Raw genomic sequence first — 21,088 nt, 5'->3', positions numbered from 1 at the left:
TAGTGGACAACTCCCATTTTCTAAACGATTTGGGACACCACGGCAAAAAAACAACGAAAATTTAAGCCTCTTCCCTGCCGGTTTTAAGCTCGTTATAAGCTTTTTCATTTTTACCATAAAGCGCTGGGTCTGTTGCGAACTGCATTGTGCTGGAGCCGACGGAAACAAGAAAATAAAGTAGCTGCTCTCTCTTACCTTTAGCGTTTAATTGCAAAATAGTAAATATCTGCTTCAGCCCTAGTGTCTAGTAATAGTGAACACAAAAAGTAACGTTGTGAGACAAAATTGGGGTGAGCGAAAAGCCAAATGCGACCGCGAAGAGTAGCAGACGATCCACACCCAAGCGCCGGGCGGAGAACAGCAGCGCCAGTTTTGTTGTCATGGGGCGGAGGCGCGCGGAACTACGCTCTATCCCTTGCCTATCGGCACACTTACTGATGTAACTGATACATCAACTATAATAATATTTTCACAATGCTACAGTGTACTAGTAACAATGCTATGAAAGTGCTATCTGCCGGGGAAAAAAAAAAAGCTTTTTTTTTGCGCAGCTAGAGGTTTGTTGTTTCAAATGCACTAATAAATAACAGTCGACAAGCGGCGCTGCAAACTGTAACAGCTTACAACTGCCAACTGCTTGTTCTTTATACGTGCATGTTGGGACGCCGGCTAAATAATTAATAATCTGTGGGATTGGACATACGTTGCATGCATGGAGGAAGAAAAAACTTGCGTAACCGCAAGTATTGACACCTGTTAATATTGCCTGGCGTAACGCCTATCAAACGTCCGACATTTATTTTTTTTAGTTTCTGAAATCAGTCGCTAGCACAGGGGCACGTAGCAATGGTCGACGACGCTACGAGGAAGACCCTGAGCGGTATCCCGTTGTTGAAAACTAAAGCCGGCCCGCGCGACAAGGATCTATGGCCCACACGACTAAAGGAGGAGTACCAGGCGCTGATCAAGGTGAGTTTATTGTGCAACGATGGCGAACGTTTAGCAGAGGGCCGCTGCACGCACGCTCCTAAAGTGCGCCAGCGCGAGTTGCCCCGTTAACATATGTCCAGTCTAGTTGCACGAGGCTGAATTGGACCCAAGTGGTGTAGGGGCTCATTTCTGGCTTTTCATGTGGAAATGTCCGAATTCATTCCGATGCTATGGGTCAAGACGCGAACCGTTACCATTGGCAAACTTGCATTTCCTTGCGATTAGGAAGGCCTCTATTATCTCCCTTTCCGTTTTGGTTCTAGCCGTAGCGGGGAACTCTGTGCTTTGTGCTTTGTGCTCTGTGAGAGTCTGCTACAGAGGATGAAGAATGCGAACCGCCAAACGAACAAAGACCGAAAACCAGTGTGTGTCATGCGCCTTACCTGCACCGAGTGTCTCACAATTTAAAGAAAGTAGCAGGAAGATACGGTGTCCAACTCGTGTTTGCGGCGCCGTGCAAGCTATCTAAACTGTGTGCATTCATAAACCGAGACGATAGGCAGCAAAGATGCACCTCAAATCACAGCCTTGAGTACACTGATTGTGCCAGAGAAGTTATTTATCAGGTGCCATTATCCTGTGGAAAGATGTACATCGGACAAACTGGGCGATGTTTTAATGAGAGGGCGGCTGAACATGTTCGCAATCTTTCTACCAACTCAGGAGGAAATTTAGCTTTACATTGTAAGTGCGAGAAAAGTGATTGTCAACCGTTTCTCGAAAGCACAGAGTTCCCCGCTACGGCTAGAACCAAAACGGAAAGGGAGATAATAGAGGCCTTCCTAATCGCAAAGAATTCGAAGAATTGTGTGAGCACACCGTCCATTATGCTTTCTGATAAAGAAATCTCGTTTTTAGAAGGCAACACTTTAAACCGTCCATTTTAACCCTGCACCTTTACTCTTGTTGTTTGTTGTTTTTTTTGCCATCCTTCATAGATTTTAGCCTGGTGTCGCCTTTTCATTGCTCGCGTCGCCTTTACCTTTGTTGTTCGTTGTCTCCATCTTTCACTCTCAGTTTCACAGTTTTAGCCTCTCGTGTGTTTTTCTTAGTTCTTTTCAGCCTACGTGTTTTAGTGGCCTTGCTCCTTCATCGTTAATTGTTATTACTGTTGTTCCGCGTCTCATCCCATTGCTGAGTAGGTTGCGCTAGTAATACAGCGTTTTGTTGATGACCTCTTTGGTGGTATTCGTTTTATCTTCACTTTTAGGATCTTAATCTTCCAGTCTCCCTTTTCTTTTTCCTTGTATCTAGGTATCAATGGTGCATAAGCTTGCACACACTGGTATAGTTTAGATTGGCGCTCTGGCGGGTCGGCGCATCATGGACACGTTACTGTCAATACTTATCGGTTTTTATCCCGGCTGTGTCATGTGGTGGTTGTTTAGTGCGTATAAAAGCTAATGCCCGAAGCCTTTTTCGAATAAAAGTTGGAAGTTCTGCGCTCAGTGTGTACGTGTGTTTCTGTCTCTGTCCTTGTTTCCTTCGCGCAGTTTAACCATGAACGAAAAGAACCAACTAGCCCGCCAGAAGACTATTCTTGCATTTCCTGCAGTAGTGCTCCCCCCCCCCCCCCCCTTTTTTTTTTCATTAAGTTCAGTTCAGTTCAATTTATTACTTCATTCATTCAGAATACTCCCATATCCCACCATTTCGATGATATATATTACATGGGGGATAGGTGGAGAAGAGGTGTACACCCGGCGAAATCTTTAGCTGGCGTGCGTGACGGCCGCGTTTTACGTGCACCTGCAGCTTATGACGGAGCAAACTTGCGAAAATACAAAATCTAAGCACAGGCTCACTAAGCCCGTGCTTAATATTGCGCTTTCCGCAAGTTTGTTTCGTCGCAAAGCGCAGGAGCGCAGAAAAAGCGGCCGTCGCGCACGCTAGATTAGGATTTGGCCGGTTGTACAGAGGCATATTGGTAACATAAAAACACAGGTCACTGTATTAACCTTGATTAAAAAAAGTTAATGAAACACAACACAAAGTTTTACCGATAAAAATGACAAAGAAATCAGAACAGGTAACACATTAGCACAATGAGAAAACAAAACAGCAAAGTGCAAAGAAGCATTCAAAAATCACAAAATTGGGGAATAAATATGCTTAGGTGGTGATACATGAGTGCTTTGGTTCTTAGAACTTTGTTCGGTCAGATTCTGTGGCAGTGCCTGATGATAAAGCATTTCATTCTCATAATGTGTACTGTACGAAGGAACATGCAATGCGGGTTGAGTGGAAGTAAATGTGTTTATGACTTTATATGGGTGGTCATGACGTGGCAACATGACTGATGGGGGTGTTGATGATGATGATTGGTGAATTTTTGTGGCACAAGGGCATCTGCGGCCAAAGAACGCCATGACGCAAGCTATTTTTGTATACTCAAGGTGGGGTCAAGTACCCATTTCCCAAGCAGTTCACCCTGATTGAAGCCGAGCACCAGGCCAGGGGAAGCTTGTACCCGCTGTATCACCACGGTACCCAGCGGCACTGGGGATCGAACCCCACACCTCTCGCATGCAAGGCGAATGCTAAGACCCACTAGGTCACCACTGCGTTATGACTGGTGATGACTGAAGGAATTTGTCATGAAAGGAAGGATGGTAGTCTAGTCTACAGATATGTGGTGCTAGGGCAGTTTTACAGTGATCTAACTCTGCTTTTTTCTTTGATGCTGTGGTGCTAGGGTTACTTGAGTAATCTGGAAATATAAGTTGTGCAGCATGGTTTTGCAAGGCTCTTGATAAAGTAAGCTTGTTCAGGATCCAAAATAGCAGACCGTTGGAATTTCTTTGGTCTGGTTATCACACCTCATCTTTGTGCCATGTTGCATGATGCAGCTTTATATTCTACACTTTTTGTACCGCGCTACCTCTCGAATTGTGACTTAGCTGTATAGTGTACGGTTGGCGACAGTAATGAGTGCCTGTATTTCGAACTTTGCTTTTATGTGAGCACTGGCGCAGAGTGCTCGCTCTTACCTTTTTACACGCTGTTGCTGACGAAGCCACAAGTCTGACCACCAGGGGTTATTTGTACACATTTGCCTCTTGAGGAACATCGCATTGTTGTCTTTAGAATGACCATGGTGTAGGCAAGAACGTGTGAAACCAACTACATGTATGTTGCAAACATTTCTTTCTCCTTTGTTCCTGAGAATCCTGGCACATGTGATCTCGAGGAAATATGTGGCCTATCTTCAAACATGGATTACATGTTCCAACACTAAACAAGTGTGTGTTTGTGACGGGGGCAGGCGGAGGGGGTTGGAGGTAGAGGTTTTACATTGTGGAGGTTTTACTTTTGGCTGGTCTGGATTTTCGATAAGTGCACTCATTGATTGCTGTTTTGCTCTTTCATACCTGTGGATGCTGTATAGTCAGCAGACAAACCTGCTGTCCCTTGCTCTATGTGCAGTATGTGCAGAACAACAAGGACAGCGATAATGACTGGTTCCGACTAGAGTCCAACAAGGATGGCACCCGGTGGTTTGGGAAGTGCTGGTACATCCATGAACTACTCAAGTACGAGTTTGACATAGAGTTTGATGTAAGTGCTCCGCCCTCCTCTTTGCACCCAAAGTTCTGTAACGATGTATATTACATATTTGTCATGTTATGTTCTCAAGGCTGTGATCTTAGCAGCTAAAGAGGTTTGTTATTTAATAATTGCTATCTCTTGACTAATAATGTTGTGTGGACCTTCAATTCCCTAATGGAATTTTTGGTATCATGTATGGCTGAAACTGCTACAGTTTGCAGATTACTGGTGCAGATTAACTTAATTACGATATGCTCACCCAAAATAATTTGAAGTGAAAAAACATGAGCTGCTGTTACCATACGCTGGTGCCAAGACTTGTCTGTGGTGAGCGGGAAACTGTTTTGACGCTATGTGCACAGCTGATGAATGGCTGGTCATGTTTTTGTTTGCTGATGATTACTATTGGCTAGCGCCCTGACGTCCACATGCAGCCAGAGGCACATTTTCAGCTCCTTGGTGAGCATTTTGGCAAATGAATGCCTGTATTGTGCAAGGCTGCAGTGAGGTTGTGAGGTGGCAGTAGTTATTAATGGTCCTAATCAGTATCTGTTCACGTTAAAGTCAAGTTGAAAGCACAAGTCGTTTGGCTCTTTGCTTTCATTAAGACATGCTTGAGCAAGTAGATAGCACGGAATTTGAATCATTGAGCTTAGCAGAAGTATTAATTTCCTTGCGCCTTTATCTATCCATTGCTGTCAACGATAGGAAGCTGGACTAGCTGATGTTGGTGTTTTCCTTGTCTTGTTTCTTCCTGCATGCTGTTCCAATAGAAAATGTTTTTTGCTCATTCATTCTGCTAGCCTTTACATTGCACAGTATAACATCAGTGGAGTGCATTTCCTGCTAGAGATAAAGCTGTCTTGTTATATGTGTGCACACCACATAACGCATTGCATTCCTTAGGGGTAAACACAGCAGCTGAAGCCTTATTTTTCTGCAGGAATGTACAAGGTTTCTGACTGAAAAGATTTGTTGATTGATTAATGAATTCTGGCATTCTGAGGCAGCATTTAGGCCTTGATGCATACTGTAATAGATGGAGTTGCTTGTGAGTGCCGGAGGTTTTTTAACATGCACCAATGTTATACAGATTTTATAACATTTTGGCCATATTGAAATACGTTAGCTGTGATAAAGGTAAACCTGTGACCTTGTGCTCAGCAACCTAATGCTGCTGAGCACAAGGTCACAGGTTTACCTTTATCACAGCTAACGTATTTCAATATGGCCAAAATGTTATAAAGTCTACATACAAGTGAGCCAGTGAGCCACTGAAGTGGCTTTGACAGAAAGGACATGTTGGAGAAATAATTTTTCAATGCCGTTGGTAGCAGTTCACAGAATAACTAATTTGCCTAACTCAAGAGGCTTGCCTGCACTTCATTTGACACTGTGTTCTAGTCTGTATATAGCAAATGTGTGTGGCACTGAATTTCTTTCATGCCTCTGCATCCACAGATTGCAGTGACATACCCAACCACAGCTCCTGAAATAGCACTGCCATCACTGGATGGCAAGACCGCCAAGATGTATCGGTGAGCATGCCTAAAATACAGCACATAATTGATGTGTTTTTTATTTTTCAAAATTCTGTTCACTTGCTTTCTGGCTTGCAGTCAGCTTAATTGAATGGCTGCATGCCTTTCATAAATGACAATGACTTGTGCTTAATAGTGCCAGTGACCTGCCCACCTTTATCTTTTGTTGTGAAGTATATTGCAATGAAGCTTCTGGTGAACAGTCAGAACTGCAGCTATGCTATTGCCTGTATATTTTGGCTACACGTTCTTAACACTCTAAACATACACAGGCAAAGCACAGGTATATGTCACACCTCTAAGAGTTTTTTTCTACGACTAACAGATGTCACAGGAACACCAGATGCGTGGGCATTGAAGGTCTTCGGGTCATACCTGTGTAATGCGTTGTTGATCTTATTAGCTGGTAATTTGAACATGTTTTAATCTGGCATTGGAGTCTAGTTGCATTCTTGTACTTGCATTTCTTGCATTAGTTGCATGGGAAGGGACAACAACAGTGCTAGTAACTATCGGGCTGTCTCCATATTACCAGCGTTTTTCAGTCAAAAAATGAATCTTGCCTGAATAAGCCATTTTCTTTTACAGCAATAGCTGTTAAGCGCTGTTTCCGGGTTTCGCGTTGTTTTAGTATTAGTATGTTGTAGTAGTCATCGGCGTAACAGGCTGGTGTGTTGCCATGGGAACCACTCAGAGGGCGGGTGCCGTGGAAGAAAGAGAGTATGATGTGAGTGGAGGAAGCCGTAACCGGTGGGTGGTTACCATAGAAGGAGGAAGATATTGTGAGAATAGAAGAATCCCGAACAAGGGAATGGTTACTGTTGTGAAAGGAGAGAGAGAGAGAAAAGGACGGAAAGGCAGGGAGGTTAACCAGGCGATGCCCAGTTGGCTACCCTACACTTGGGGAGGGGAACAAAGGGGAAAAAAGGAAAAAGAGCGGCAAGGAAATGAGTTTTCTAAGTGTCCAGCGACCACCATGTCACAGGGACAGAGGGCGCGCACTGAAAACTTAAAGATTATAGGCGGGAATGCAACCCCGAGTCCCTTAAGAAAGTCAGGAGCGCTTTCACCGCTTTCCGTTGTCTGGAAGGTTGAGCCCAAGGCCCCAGAACGTTAGACTCTGTTAAAGGACGCGAGTCCAAGCGGAGCAGAGAAACACTTAGGACACCGCGCACAGAATATGGTGAAACGAGAATATGGCAAGAACATAAGGAGGCGCAGCAGGTAGGTGGTTGCCACGGATGCCACCTGTAGGGTAGTTACCCTGGAAGGAGGAGGGTGTAGCGAGAACCACCTCCCAGTTGGTTCCCATGGGAAGGGGAGGGTGAGTTGAGAACGGAAGAATCACCAACCGGAGGGTGGCTAGTGTGCAAGGAGGAAGGCATGGGGATTGCCCAGGAATGCTCAACCGGGGGATGGTTACCACGGGAACCATTTGGAGGGTGGTTACCATGGGAGGAAGGGAAGAATGGTGAGAGCGGAGGAATTTAGTGCGGTATATATGCGGCAGCTGCTGTGAAACGCGCCACTCGAGTAGATAGTCATTGATGGTGCCATGTGCCTAGTGCAACGGACTGGAGAGCAGAGCTAGTCAAAATTTCAATGAGTATTTGTGGAAAACTAAAAAGAGCACTCTAGAACTGCACAGATATTAGGCCGCTCTCATATTCTTTGTCTCAACATATCGTAAAACACAAGTGAACGAAAGAGCTGAGATCTCCCTGCAGATCTGCTACACAGCCAAAAAGCCATGTCCACATTCCACAGCACAGTTCTTTTTTAAATATAACACTGGTGTGAGAAACACTTTTTATTAGGCTGATTTATTGCTGGCTCGTTAAATAAAACTTTTCAAGGCATCTTAGAAGTATAGCACTTTTGAATGTGTGGCATAATGGTTATAGCAGCTGCAGTTGTTTGTTCCATACCAGCATATCTTGTTTAATTTTATTTACCCACAATTTCAGTAAAAGCAGTACAGAGGGGAGTCATGGCAAAAAAATACAATCGTAAAAAACACAAAACACAGTTAAAATATGAACAGAAATAGGATGGTTACCTGAAACAGGTTACTACAGAAAAGGTGATTTGGGGATTTATGGAAAATAACTGGGACTGTAATTGACATGACATCTTGTGGACATACGCAAATATGGTGACCGCTTCCACGTTTCGGTCGTGCCCTTCGTTCCCCGCTTCTTGAGTTGGCATGGCGCTCCTTCTGAGGCTCTTCATTGGCTTTTGCGCGTAGCTCACGTGACTCGAAGTGGGAGGTATGCCGGACGCGATATCAAAAAAAAAAAGGCCAAACTCTTCCACTGTGCTTGTGCTGCTTTCAGAGGTGGGAAGATTTGCCTGACTGACCATTTCAAGCCATTGTGGGCAAGGAATGTGCCCAAATTTGGCATTGCCCATGCTATGGCACTCGGGGTGAGTAGGAATGATGGCTCATCCATTCTAGACAACCTTTAGTTCCTACAGATGGCTTCACATGGAAATAGGGCACTTTCTAGCCATGGCATGCACAAGTATTTGGTCCTGTGCACTTGACATGCACACATTGTCCATGCTGGCTGGTGTGACACTGAGCGCGAATTTCAGTGCTGCACGTGTCCAGCAAATTGTAACGGCAGAGCTTAGACGACTCGCCGTAACTGTATTTGGTCAATTACAGCAGGCCACTTCGACTCGGTAGCACTAGCTACATCAGCTAAGGGCTCTCAAAGCCATGTTTTTGAAAGAAAGCTGAATCTCTGTTGTAGGCTTGCCTCATATTTTTGGCTGCAATTGCTGGTATAGCTTCAAAGCACGCTTGCACTTACCTGTGCTAAATGGAAACGCGAAGCTAGCCTGTGCAGTGCAGGGGCTAGTACGTTCAAGCTGTTCAGATAGGCAACATTGTGTGATGCGTCCCTTCTGTTGCAGCTGGGTCCATGGCTGGCTGTCGAGATCCCAGACCTTATACAGAAGGGTGTGATCAAGCACAAGGATGACACACAGACGAATTCCTAGCCCTGCTGTAATGGATGGCCTCCATGTTTGCACCGTGATGTTGGGCGAAGAGATGAAAGAGCTGTACTTTTTTTTTCTGCTATTGCAGGATGACAAATATATGCTTATATTTCTACTTTCTGTCTGAAACACCCTTGTGTCAGAGTCACAGGTTTTCCATCACTGAGGCCTTTTGAGAGACTGAACATTGGAGCTGAATTATTGTACTTTATGTTTACAAAATGCACACTATAGATCCAGGAGCCTAGTAAAAACATTGGACGGGCAAGTCTTTTTAAAAACTGCCTGTTGCAACCTGATCGTATACTTATACACACATACTAAATAAATGAGCATGTAGCAGCAGAAAACGAGATATCATTTCTATCTGTGCTTCTCCTTTGGCTGTCATCCTGTTTTTATGAAGAATTAGAGGTCAATGCGTGTCTCGACTTAAAGGGGTTTAGACACCAAATTTTGGAGCTATAAAAAGCTTTTTATGCACTTCCTCTGTGTGTAAGTGTGCTCCTAACCTTATTTCCTCCATGTAGATAACACTGTAGCTCACCTATCGGGGGAACGTTCAACTACGATTAGCTAGAGCTCTCTGAAAGGGGACTAAAACCAGCAGTCGCTTGCAATCAGGCAGCAGCTCGACAACACCGTTCTTCACACTTACAAGGACGACCTGCGGGTTGCTTATCGTCTCAATTTAGAACTTTTGGGAATGACGTCGTTTGCGCGCTTTTGAAGAGTTTTGCCTGCTCTGGCCGCGTCTCCTGCTGTCGCCCTCGGTCCTATAAAATGTTTTGGTCCTTCTTTATTTGCAGTATACTACGACGACCTGAGCGAAAAGGAGGATTTCGTGGAGGTTTTTATGTGCTTCGGGGCCATATTAGCATCATGGTGACATAAAGGCGCGCTTCTCGGGCCCGGCCTGCTAGCCTGGGTGCCGGCAGCCGGCGTCAGAAAAATGCGCTAGTATTCTTTGTTCGCGTTCATACCATGTTCTGGAATAGAGGAATGTAAAAAAATGAATCATCATTGAAGATCGTTGGCCAATACCGAGTTGTTGGTAGTAGTGATAGGTGTGATACAAGCAAACAAAATTACGAAGAACATATAAGACTACTTGGGTGCTGTGAAGTCAAAAGAATTGACTTCTTAATTCACCCACAAATCCACTATAATCAAACTTAATCTCACATAATCCACCAGAATTTACTGAACTCAACTTAATTCAATATAATCCATGTGTAATCCAACTTTATCCCAGGTAACCAACTTTTAACCTATCATACCGTGAATTAATTCATTGTAATCTGCTCAACCTACCATAATTCAACCTAATCCAATGTTATCCATTTTAATCAAACTTAATCCATTCCTATCCAACTTAAATCAGGGTAATCCACTCTTAATCCTGCGTAATGTACTCTTAATCCACTACAATATACCAGAATCTACCTGTAATCTATCATAATCCTCCCTACTGCAACTTAATCCCATATAACCCGCTGCTGTCCAACTTAATCTACCCTACTATAGCCATACTGAAACTTTCAATTTTTCAAACTTTCAAATTCAATGTAATTACACTCTTTATCACAATCCATCCTGATCCAATTTAATTCAATGTATAATCTACTACTGGCTCCGCAATCCCTCCGCATCCTCGCGTGATCCAGCGTTCTCAACTGTAATCCAACTTAATCCTATGTATATATAATAATGCCTTTATTTTCCATCAGAAGGATGAGGGAGGCAGAGAGAAAAAGCTAGGGATGTAGCTTGACGAGCTCTCGCCTCCCCAAAAATAGAAGTTGTACAGAAAAAATATGCAGACAGCATAACAGCATACCGTCAAACCTTAAAAAAAAGAAAGAAAAACCTAGCAGTAACACTAAAGAAATAAAGGAAGCATGAACAGAACCTATGTTTTGGACACAACATAACACTTTGTAACGCGTAAAAATCAAACGTAAAGGCAAAATTACATAAAAATTACAAAATTGTAATCACATAAATTTAAACACAATTACAGGAATTACAATTCAGAAGTTACAAAATCACAACCACAAAAAAAATTATACAAAATTACAGAAATTACAATTCAAAAGTTACACCCGGTTACATATATTTGAAACGAAGTTTTGCAACTCTTTTTTTTTTTTTTTTCGAGTGCTCAACAGTCATGTTGTGGCTATGGCGGAGGTTGAGATAGTGCGGTAGGCTATACCTAAGCATCTGTTTGCCATAACCTGTTCTGTATGGATAAATGTGCCATATTTCGTTCCTTCTTGTTTTGTACGATGCGTGTTTTTTGCATAATGAATCCAGTGTGGCAATGAAAGGAGTATTGTTTTTATTTTCGGTTTTGTATTTAGAGAGTAAGCAGTATGCATATAAATCATTAATTGGCATTATGTCCCCTTTCTCAAAAAGTGGTTTGGATGGGTGGTCATATGCTACATTATATACTATTCTAAGAATTCTTTTTTTTGGGGTAAGTAATTTTCGGAGGTTTGTGAAAGATGTATTTCCCCATACCAAGTGACAGTAATTTAGATGCGAGCAGTACAATGAATTATGCAGAAGCATTTTCACATTTACAGGGAGAATGTTTTTGTGAGCGTAAACTGTTCCTATGACACGGGATAGTTTAGATGCTATGTAATTTGTGTGTTCGTCCCAAGTCATTTTCTCATTGAAAAATACACCTAGTATTTTGAAAGATGATGTAATCCACGTGAGTCGTCTGGCGTGGACAACAGCCTCTTTAGTGCGAGATCACTTGGATGAGTGAAGCCACCTCAATGTTACTAGAGCCATTAAGCCACCTGGCGAGTCACGTGACTCAATTTGCAGCGGCTATAAAAATAGCTGTGAAGATATTTGGCAATGACCCTGAAGATTGGCGACGTGATCATGGCATACCCTGACATGGTCCGTGCCTCACCCGAAATTTGGCCTTGAAGTGACATGGGCCGAAATCGACGAAAATTATATGGTGGGTTCCTGATAGGTAGTATGGCACGTCCGCAACGTGGACCATGGCCAAATATGGCATGGATCACCCGAAATTTGCCCGTGGAATGACCTTGGCCGAATTTGCCGGCGATTCTCGGTATGCTCAGGTGGAAGACAGGCTGGACCTAGTCTCATAATGGAGTTGGTGCTCCAAAAACGTGGTTGGCCCACCCCCGAAAATTTGAAATTTAGTTTTCCCATCCGCCGCGGTGGCTCAGTGTTTAGGGCGCTCGTCTATCGAGCCGGAGTACCCGGGTTCAAACCTGACCGCAGTGGCCGCGTTTACATCAAAGGCGGAATGCAAAAGGCGTCTATGTGCTATGCAATGTCAGTGCACGTTAAAGATCCCAAGGTGGTTGAAATTATTCCGGAGCCTTCCACTACGGCACCTTTTCATTTCTTCTTTCACTCCCTCCTTTATCCCTTTCTGTACGGCGCTGTTCACGTGTCCACCGAGATATGTGACAATTACTGCACTATTTCCTTTCTAAAAAAAAAAAAAACAAATTTTCGATTTTAACGTAATCATCGGACAGTTTTTAAAGGCAAAAGCCTTACAGCATCATTAGACGAAATTCCGTCAGCGGCTGTCGTCGTTGAGGCCGATCCCAAAAAATGGCATCGCAACAGCCGTCGTCCAGCCACCGAAGCGGCGAGTGCAGCGACGGCATCACAACAGATACGGTTGTGTCATAATTTTGATACGAAAATCTGGGAAGGCATATACAACTGAAGGTGCATACGTCGTCAGTTCGAGTCCCTGTCGCAATCTAGCCTCCAATTCTTCACAAGTTGGAGGCTAGCCGCGGTGGCTTAGTGGTTATGGTGCTCGGATGCTGACTCGAAAGACGCGGGTTTGATCCCGGCCGCGGGGGTCGAATTTCGATGGAGGCGAAATTATAGCGGCCAGTGTACTGTGTGATGTCAGTGCATGTTAAAGAACCTCAGGGGGTCGAAATTTCCGGAGCCGCGTTCCTCATAGCCTGAGTCGCTTTGGGACGTTAAACCCAATAAACCAACCAACCAAACCAACCAACTTCACAAGCGCAGGTAAGCTATATATATGCAACAAGAAATCGTGTGACACCACCCGCAACGCGCCAAACGGTTGCGTCACAATTTTGGTACGAATATGTCACCACATGAATGGCGCCACATAAAGGTCGGCCTGTGGGGAGTGTATATAGACGGACGACTTGTATAGGATTGTCTGTAGTGGCGTTGTTCGGCTTGCTGTGTACCTCATATGACCTCTTAATGGCGTCACCATATTTTTATTGCCATCGCTGGGGTTTTCTGTACTATCTGCGAATGCACACACGCCGCCGGCTTTTCTCGTTACGGTACTAGCAATGCTGTCGCATTAAAGAAAAACAAACAAACAAGCAATACCAAAAATACAAAACCCGACACATGAGCAGTGGCGGAAGTGCTGTCCATCTCGGACCTCGTCGACCACAGCTTCATCAAGGCCCGAGCAGCAGCCTCCAGTGTAGTTTTGGGCGGAGGACACCACTCACGCTCCATCATATAAAACATTCGGGCAAATGAAGTTATTACCGCCACCACCCTTCACTACGACACGTCTTTCTTCCTTCACTCCCTTCTTTATCGCTTACAGTGCGGTTGAGGCGTCCACCGAGATGTGAGACACACAAAACATTTACACAAAAAACTCACAATTTATTGCCCCTCACGGTGCAGAGATCTCCACCGAGTAGTGAGCAAGCTCTGCGCCTTCCCTTTCCTCAGATTTTTGGATGGAAAACTTTTATTGTCGGCTTGAGTAAGAAGTGGATAAGTTGATCTTGATATGTGGCCGTCAGTAGAGACCGGCGGCGACCTCTTGGGCGCTTGTCATGACCTTCACCTGTGTTTCCAGGTAGGAGCAGGAGCTGAGCAGTAAACTCTTCCACGGGCCCGGGTGCGCGAGCCTCTGAAGCGATATTGGCGGGGAATCTCCTTGGGAATTCTCAAGAATGACCCGAAACGTGGTATTGGTCTGGGTACCGGCGCACTCGTCAAACCGGAGAGATGAGGCTGCCCACGATACAGCCGGAGGATCTATCGGCCAGACGCTAATTCGGATGTCGGAATGACAAGCGACGGCCTTAAACCTATCGTGAGATCACTCATCAATATAGGCCAATCCTCCCACCCGCGCATAAAAACCTAACCAAAAAGCAAGAGGTACTATGGAGACCACTTCAAACTGGAACTCTCCCTCCGCTGTCTATGCCATGTGCGCCCCAGGAGCGCAGCAAATGCGGCTGCATAGCCACCGTAGACCGCATTCCAGAACCATTTTTTTGCAGCAGTCTTCAGAACCATTTCAGGGCCCACTGAAACAGTGCTGCTAGTCGATTTACCTGGAATATTCCGCTTCGGTAAAGCACTTTGGTTGATCGTGGGGTTTGGAACGAGAGGACACCGCGCACAGCGTTGTTTCTACGAGTTGCCTATGGCTGAACAACGCTCCGACAACGTTTGGCGCCTTTCGCATGAACGCGCGCGAGATTAGTTAGCACGAATTGTAATTTTGCCCAAACTTCGAGAGCTGTACACGCGCCAAAGCGCTGACCCCGAAGGTGGCTTTATCGTGCGTCTCACACCTTTATTGCGTACACCATGCAGAGAAGCTAGGCAAGTAGTGCGATCACAACTTTTGCACCGCGGGGGTCAAAACGTCGTCAAAGCTGCGCCAAAGTGAAGCGCAAAATATTGTGACTATAGTAGTACCTTGTCACCACTCAAAGATTGCTCTGTATGATTCAGTGCTTAGTGCAGTCTACAAACGCGGAGGCATGAAGCTGACGCGAACGTAGCAGGCTCGAACAGGCGTGCCAGCTTCGGCAGCATTGCACGCCAACAAAGAGAGGCGCTGCAGGGAGTCGCCGGCGTTTGCGCAATAGTGCTCGTGCACCCTCGGGAGCTCCGTCTTGCTGTCGGCGCCGCGCTGCTCGCAAAAGCGCCAGCTGACGCCTTCTCACGCACCCCATTGTTGGCGCTTGCTCGGTGGCCGCGGAAACATTCTTGTTCTCGGCCGCTATATTGGCGTGGAACAACGGAGGGCGTCTTTCCCGCGCTCTTTGCCCACCGGAGTCGCGCAAGACGCCTGGGACCGAGCTGTGGTACCTAGCAGTTTTCAGTGTCTACAAAAAAAAAAAAAAAAAAAGAAAGATCCTATGCAGTGCGCAGCTTGAAGGAAATAAGCGGTCGTCTGTGATACAGAAGCAAACTTTAAAGCGGCTTCTGACGCGAAGCAGCAAAACGGGTTGATAATCACACGAGAACACGCGAAAACGGACTTTCGAACGTGCAAAAATAAACGCCACATGCACTGAACTGACAGCTCCTCGTTGGTCGAGAGGCGTTTTTTATTGCAAGCATATTGCTAGAGTTACCACTCACGCCGTCGCCGTGGGACCCCCACGTGACACCGCGACGTCACACCACGTGACACCGTGGCGTCACACCAAGTGACATCGGATGAGAGAGCCGGCCTCCACCTCGCGCCGTCGCCGTGGGACCAAGGTCTATTGGTGGGACCCCTAGCCGTCACACCCGCGCATTTCGAACGCGCGTTCACACTCGGTGTAGGTGAAACGCTCGCTCCACCGGGCAGGCAGACGCGGCTTCCGTGGCAATCCAGGCGCTCACCCAACGCGCGTCTCGGGGTTAGTCGGCGTTCCGCTGTAGCCATGCCGTTGTCTTCCCCCACGACGAAGGCTTCTAGTGGTTGTATTAAAATGACCAAGTATTCAACCAAGGAAAGCCATGTATTACCAAGCCTAGCCACTAATATGCTTCGCATTCCCCAGGCTTAGCCAAGCTGAGCCTCAGCAATTTTTTTTTTTCAAGCGTTTGTTTCCGTTATTAAGGCGAAAGCCTTTAATGCCTCATACTGTCGTTAGCAGACGCGTCGGCAGAAGTGTCGACAGACGCGTCGGCAGATTTGTCCGCCTTTCGGCGTCACTGCTTAAAAAGAAACTTCGCCGAGGGTGGGGATCGCACCAGGGCCTTTGGCATTTGAAGCGGAGACGCTACCACTCCGTCACGAAGGCTCAAGGTTCGAGCATGAATAAAGGCGCATCTAGTGAATGCATGGGTTTCATAAATAAAATAAAAAAATAAAGTCAAGAAAATGAAAAATAAAAATAAGAAAATAAACAAACATAAAAACAAAATATAAATAAGACATGGAAATAAAAATAAAAACAATAAAAGTTATAAAAGGAGCAAAAGTAATAAAATATGAAAAGTAAAAAAGCAAATAAAACAAACAGGGCGCCAGGAAACGCTTTCCCCTTGCAGCACTTTAGAGAGCCAAACTGCCCCCTGAATTTTCACGGGTGTCCACCGAGATATGCGAGGCAGTTACTGCATAATTTCCTTTCCTCAAATACAATTTTCAGTTTCATTACGGCCCCTCTTTCTCTTTCTTCGTTCACTCCGACCTCCTCCCTTCCTGTAGGGTGCGGTTCGGGTGTCCACCGAGATGACAGAGAACTTCCTTTCCTCAAAAAACGTTGCGTTCAAAGGGCAAGGCATCGCGCCGAACGTGTGGTGGCATTCCTCCCTTCCACTACGGTGCGGTTCGGGTGTACATCAGAGAATTACTGCGTCATTTCCTTTCCTCAAAAAGCGTTGCGTTCAAAGGGCAAGGCACGTGGGCAAGGCATCGCGCCGAACGGGTGGTGGTGTTCCGTGGACTGCCTGGCAGCGCTACAACACGCTGTCGCGTTCCACTCCTAAAGGCGAAGCTTAAGCGTCATTAATTAGCAGTTAATTAGTATATAGTCATTAATCAGTAATTAGACACTAATTAGTAATTGGTCATTACTTCGTCATCAACTATGTGTGACGTCATCCAGTGGTAACGTCACCAGTGTCACATAGGCAAAGTGGTGCGGAAAACGCTTTCGCCTATACGCACTTTAGACAGCCAAAGTGCCGCTCAGTTATAAATTGCTTTTACTTACATCCTCGGCAAACTCAGGCGAACATCGTGGCCGAAACCGCGTCGAGGTCGATGCAGAAATGAAACCGATATTTTTCGAGACGCAGGAAAAACAAAATTTCGCATCTCAGCCCCACGAGGCGGATTAAAACCAAAGCCGCCACAAACAGAAAAGCTTTATTGCCCTATGCCTCAGAACAATGTGTAATCACCGCAGCATCTGGTACACGCGTCGTAATTGGCATATAACCGTAGTCTCCGCATCATCGTCGTCTTTCATCTGCGCTTCCAAATACTCAGCCATGACCGTGCAATGGAGTGGGATGAATGAAGGTATAGAAGAAAGGCACTCCTATCCAGACATGGGCAGCCTTACGAGGGCGAGCACTCATGAGGCCGTCCTCATCCTCACCACAGGAGGGCTTCACTCGGCGAGGTGAGGGCAACAGGAGGATAAGCGCCCCAAAATTTGTGAGGGGGAGGGCGAGGACGAGGAAAGGCTCAGGTAAGGGTTAGGGGTGAGGGAGGAAAAAATGCATGGTTTGAGGGTGAGGGTGTGTCACAAAGTTTGTGCCTGAGTGCAGAACAGGCGTGGGCGCAGGGACGACGACTAGTTTAAAACAACTGAACAAGAACTGCAGCCTAACGACAAAGGTGCAAATGCTTACTTTGGACGACCTTTCTGTTCAGCAGGGGCTTTTCGAAGCCAAACACCCCCCTCCCCTTTCCCCTTTTCGCTCATGCCACACCCGCACGGGCGCCTGACCGCGGGTACTGTTACACGCGCGGTCAACTAGGGCTACGTGCACACGCAGCTACATGGTGGAGACCGATTCAAGGATCAGTGTGGTTTGGAGCTTGGTGTCGAACCCCCGGCACCCTGCTGATTCGCTGCTAGCGTTCCTTCGCCAAGAGTGCAGGGGCTGTTTCGTGACTTGAGGCTCCCATTTCTTCGCCGTTTCTTTTTGGTGTTATTCACGCAGAGGGCAAATGAGCTGTGCACGGAGCTTAAAGGGGCTCTGAAAGGGGCTCTAATAAAGTTGCTGTGAAATAGTAGCATGCAAAAACTCTCTGTGATAAGGACAGCACTCAATAGCTTTTGGTGCATGGTACAATGATGCATCAGTTAGTCCCCGTGGAAAGCTGTTGTCATGTAATGAAACTATTGCGTTTGGGAGGCTGTTCCATTCGCTTATTGTGCGTGGGAAAAAAGCTGATTTAAATACAGATGTCCGACAGGCAATTTGGCGTGTTTTACGGCTATGGTCTCTTCTACGAGAAATGTATGTGGGAGGTGCAAGGTAAGCGTCACTGTCAATGCCATTTTTTTGTTCATAATGTCGTTTAAGAAGACTAATCTGAAGAAGGTACGACGAAGCTAATCCCATCCTAAATGTTTTTTTAATGCGCTAACACTGCTGTGACGATCATAAGCGTTTAAAATGAATCGTGCCGCATGATTTCGTATCGTTTCTAGTTTCTCGATAAGGATTTTAGTGGCTTCTCCATTCGGTAAGAGGAATATTCTTTCAGAGACATGGAATATGCATTGGGTCCTGCATATTGCAGGTGTTCTGAGTGACCTGTTTCTTGCGTTTAAGAAAGAGGGCCCCACCCAGCTATTGTAATTTATGAACCTTCCCATCAGTCAAGACTTTCAGGCACGTCGACTAACTTGTCCTTTTGGCTCATGCCCGTGAAATTTCCCAGGCCAGATGAACTGACGTTCAAGAGGTTTTTCGTGGCGCCCTGCCCCCCTTGAGGTGACCCATGAATTTCCTTTACAACGCTGTATCGAAGTTCTTGACCGAAGGCTGGTTTTTCATTCCGCCAGGGATTGCTGGGCCAATGGATGAAGGCTGGCAGAACCTGTTCTACCGTACCATTCGGCTGGCTAACTCCAAACTAATGAAACGAATCATTGTCAGATTGTGATTTTTGAATGAACGCAGCAGATCCTGCATTGATTCTATGGTGTGCGACTTCAGCCTACAGGTTGAGCGACTCATCGCAGCCGGGTTTCCTCCCATGTCTTAAAATCTGTGGCAGGGAACCTGAAGGTTCAATTAAGAACCAGCTGGCTTGCAAGGATTCGTCGCAGGGCTCTCCTCCCACAGAACAGAGAGAAGAAAAAATAAGGCTCACGAGCGTTCCTTACGTCCCCATTTTCTCTCATCGCCTAAAAATATTTGGGCAACGCACCAACATGGTTGCTATGCTTGATGAACAGCGCAAGGAACAAGGATGTGAACAGAAGAGGAAAGACACAGCGCTGACTGATAACTGATTTATTAGCAGAAATTGACATGGATATATACATGGCTTAATTGGTGCGTGACAGATGGAAACAGGTGCGATGCGCAAGCCGAAAACAGAAGCTACTTATTCTTTTCTACGCCTCGCCAATTACGCCAGCTCTTTATCCGAAAACGCCAGAGAAGTGCTAACGCAGTGTTCCCCAAGATCTAAGATTCTTCGCGCTTCAATTATTTCTCTCGTGATACGGCCTTTGCGTTCTCTGTGAGTCTTGCAAGACCATGTCAAGAGAGAAGTAATCGAAGCGATCTTAGATCGTGGGGACCGCTGCGTTAGCATCCCTTCCATGGCGTTATATCGGACAAAGAGCTGGTGCACTGGCATATGAGAAGGTTGCGTGTTCGAATCACGTCCGATTCACACTGTCGAGAAATCATGGGGTTGCAGCGGAGCTCCAAAACCAGAGGCGCAACATAGCAGGCTTCTAGGACAGAACGGGCAGTGATGATGATTATAATGATTTCCTCAGGCTTAATGACACATACCCACGGCGGGGGATAGGCCAGGGTGCATAGCGGGTACAAACGCACTCATGTACAAGAAATGGAGAATTTAGTGCCCGGCTTGCGACCCAGGCACGCTCCACTCCACTTCATCTGCCGAGCTGCGCAGCTGGCATCAAAGCGTCAGCTGGGAGCGCCGAACTGGTCGTCACCGCGTTGAGGCGTCGGTGGGCGCTACAAATAATGCTTCTGCAACGTTTTCTCCAAGTCGGCTCCTACCCGTCCTCACAGGGGTAAAATTTGAGGTGTGATCGCTTTCCGGCGGCATTCCTGAAGCTGTTTTGATAGCCATACAACCAACAATGAATAGTGTTGTATGATTTATTGATGTCCTCTACTTAGGGCGGGACGCCATGAGGCGTAAAAGCCAGCTTTTTTCCTTGGCAAAGGCACTTTCCGGCAAAAGAAGCTGGGCTATACGTCTCCCTTCCAAGCGAAGATGCTGACACGTGCCACCTAAATTGGTTATCGGCGTGATAAGTGACGCAGCGCGTCACTTATCGCACAGCAGGGGCTGTACAAAAAGAGAGCACCTGCTTGAGCGCAGGCAGAAAGCATCCTAGCTGCCATCTAATAAAGTCCTATGCAGCCTTCTTATAGCTGCTTGCGCCCCACGAACACCACAACTGGCGATGAGAATGGCGGAAGCAAGGCAAGACGCAAGTAAGAAGCGCTGAAGCAGGGTAAGCCAAGCACCGAGGCAACATACTGCGGAACAAGACTGGAAGCAACAGCACCATTGACAAATGGCAGCCTCAGTCAGACTGGTCAAGTAGAAGCCTTTGACTAAACTTGAGTGACTGGCTTACGAAGAACGCCTGATTACCTTTTCTGCAGAGAACAGAGTTCCGGAGGAACTGGACGTGCATACTCTGCTTAGTGTCATCGGGCCGAAGTCGTACAACCTCTTGAAGTCTTTGAGCGCACCACATAAACCATCGGAAAAGACGTTCGAGCAACTAACACAACTCCTTCGCGGTCACTGCATGGACCCCGAAAGCGTCTGTGATCGGAGAACGATCAAAATTTTATAGAAAATGTCAGCTGCAACATGAAAGTATCGCAGAGTATATTGTCGAGCTCAGAAAACTCCTCAAATCTGTGGCCCGTGTAATGTGCGATGTCAGTTGTGGGTTTCTACGTGGACACAGGCCACCACCCACCGCGGGTTCGAGCTTCGCGCGAGCCAAGGGCCCCGATCAGCCGTC

General features: G+C 46.2%; 1 protein-coding gene across 1 annotated transcript; it reads left to right on the top strand.

Moving 5' to 3' along the window:
- The first annotated feature begins 535 nt into the window (after window positions 1-535).
- Ufc1 (Ubiquitin-fold modifier conjugating enzyme 1) lies at window positions 536-9,207 on the top strand. The gene is made up of 5 exons (XM_089548764.1): window positions 536-969; window positions 4,417-4,548; window positions 6,001-6,077; window positions 8,420-8,510; window positions 9,006-9,207. The coding sequence occupies exons 1-5, from the start codon at window positions 847-849 to the stop codon at window positions 9,090-9,092; spliced, it is 510 nt and encodes a 169-aa protein (XP_089404890.1). The 5' UTR covers window positions 536-846; the 3' UTR covers window positions 9,093-9,207.
- Window positions 9,208-21,088: the final 11,881 nt, after the last annotated feature.

This window comes from Amblyomma mixtum, chromosome 6 (assembly GCF_055824585.1).
Source record: "Amblyomma mixtum isolate Tamu chromosome 6, ASM5582458v1, whole genome shotgun sequence".
Classification (NCBI taxonomy): Eukaryota; Metazoa; Arthropoda; class Arachnida; order Ixodida; family Ixodidae; genus Amblyomma; species Amblyomma mixtum.
Note: the sequence above shows the minus strand (reverse complement) of the source record. Positions and strands in the feature narration are given on the sequence as shown.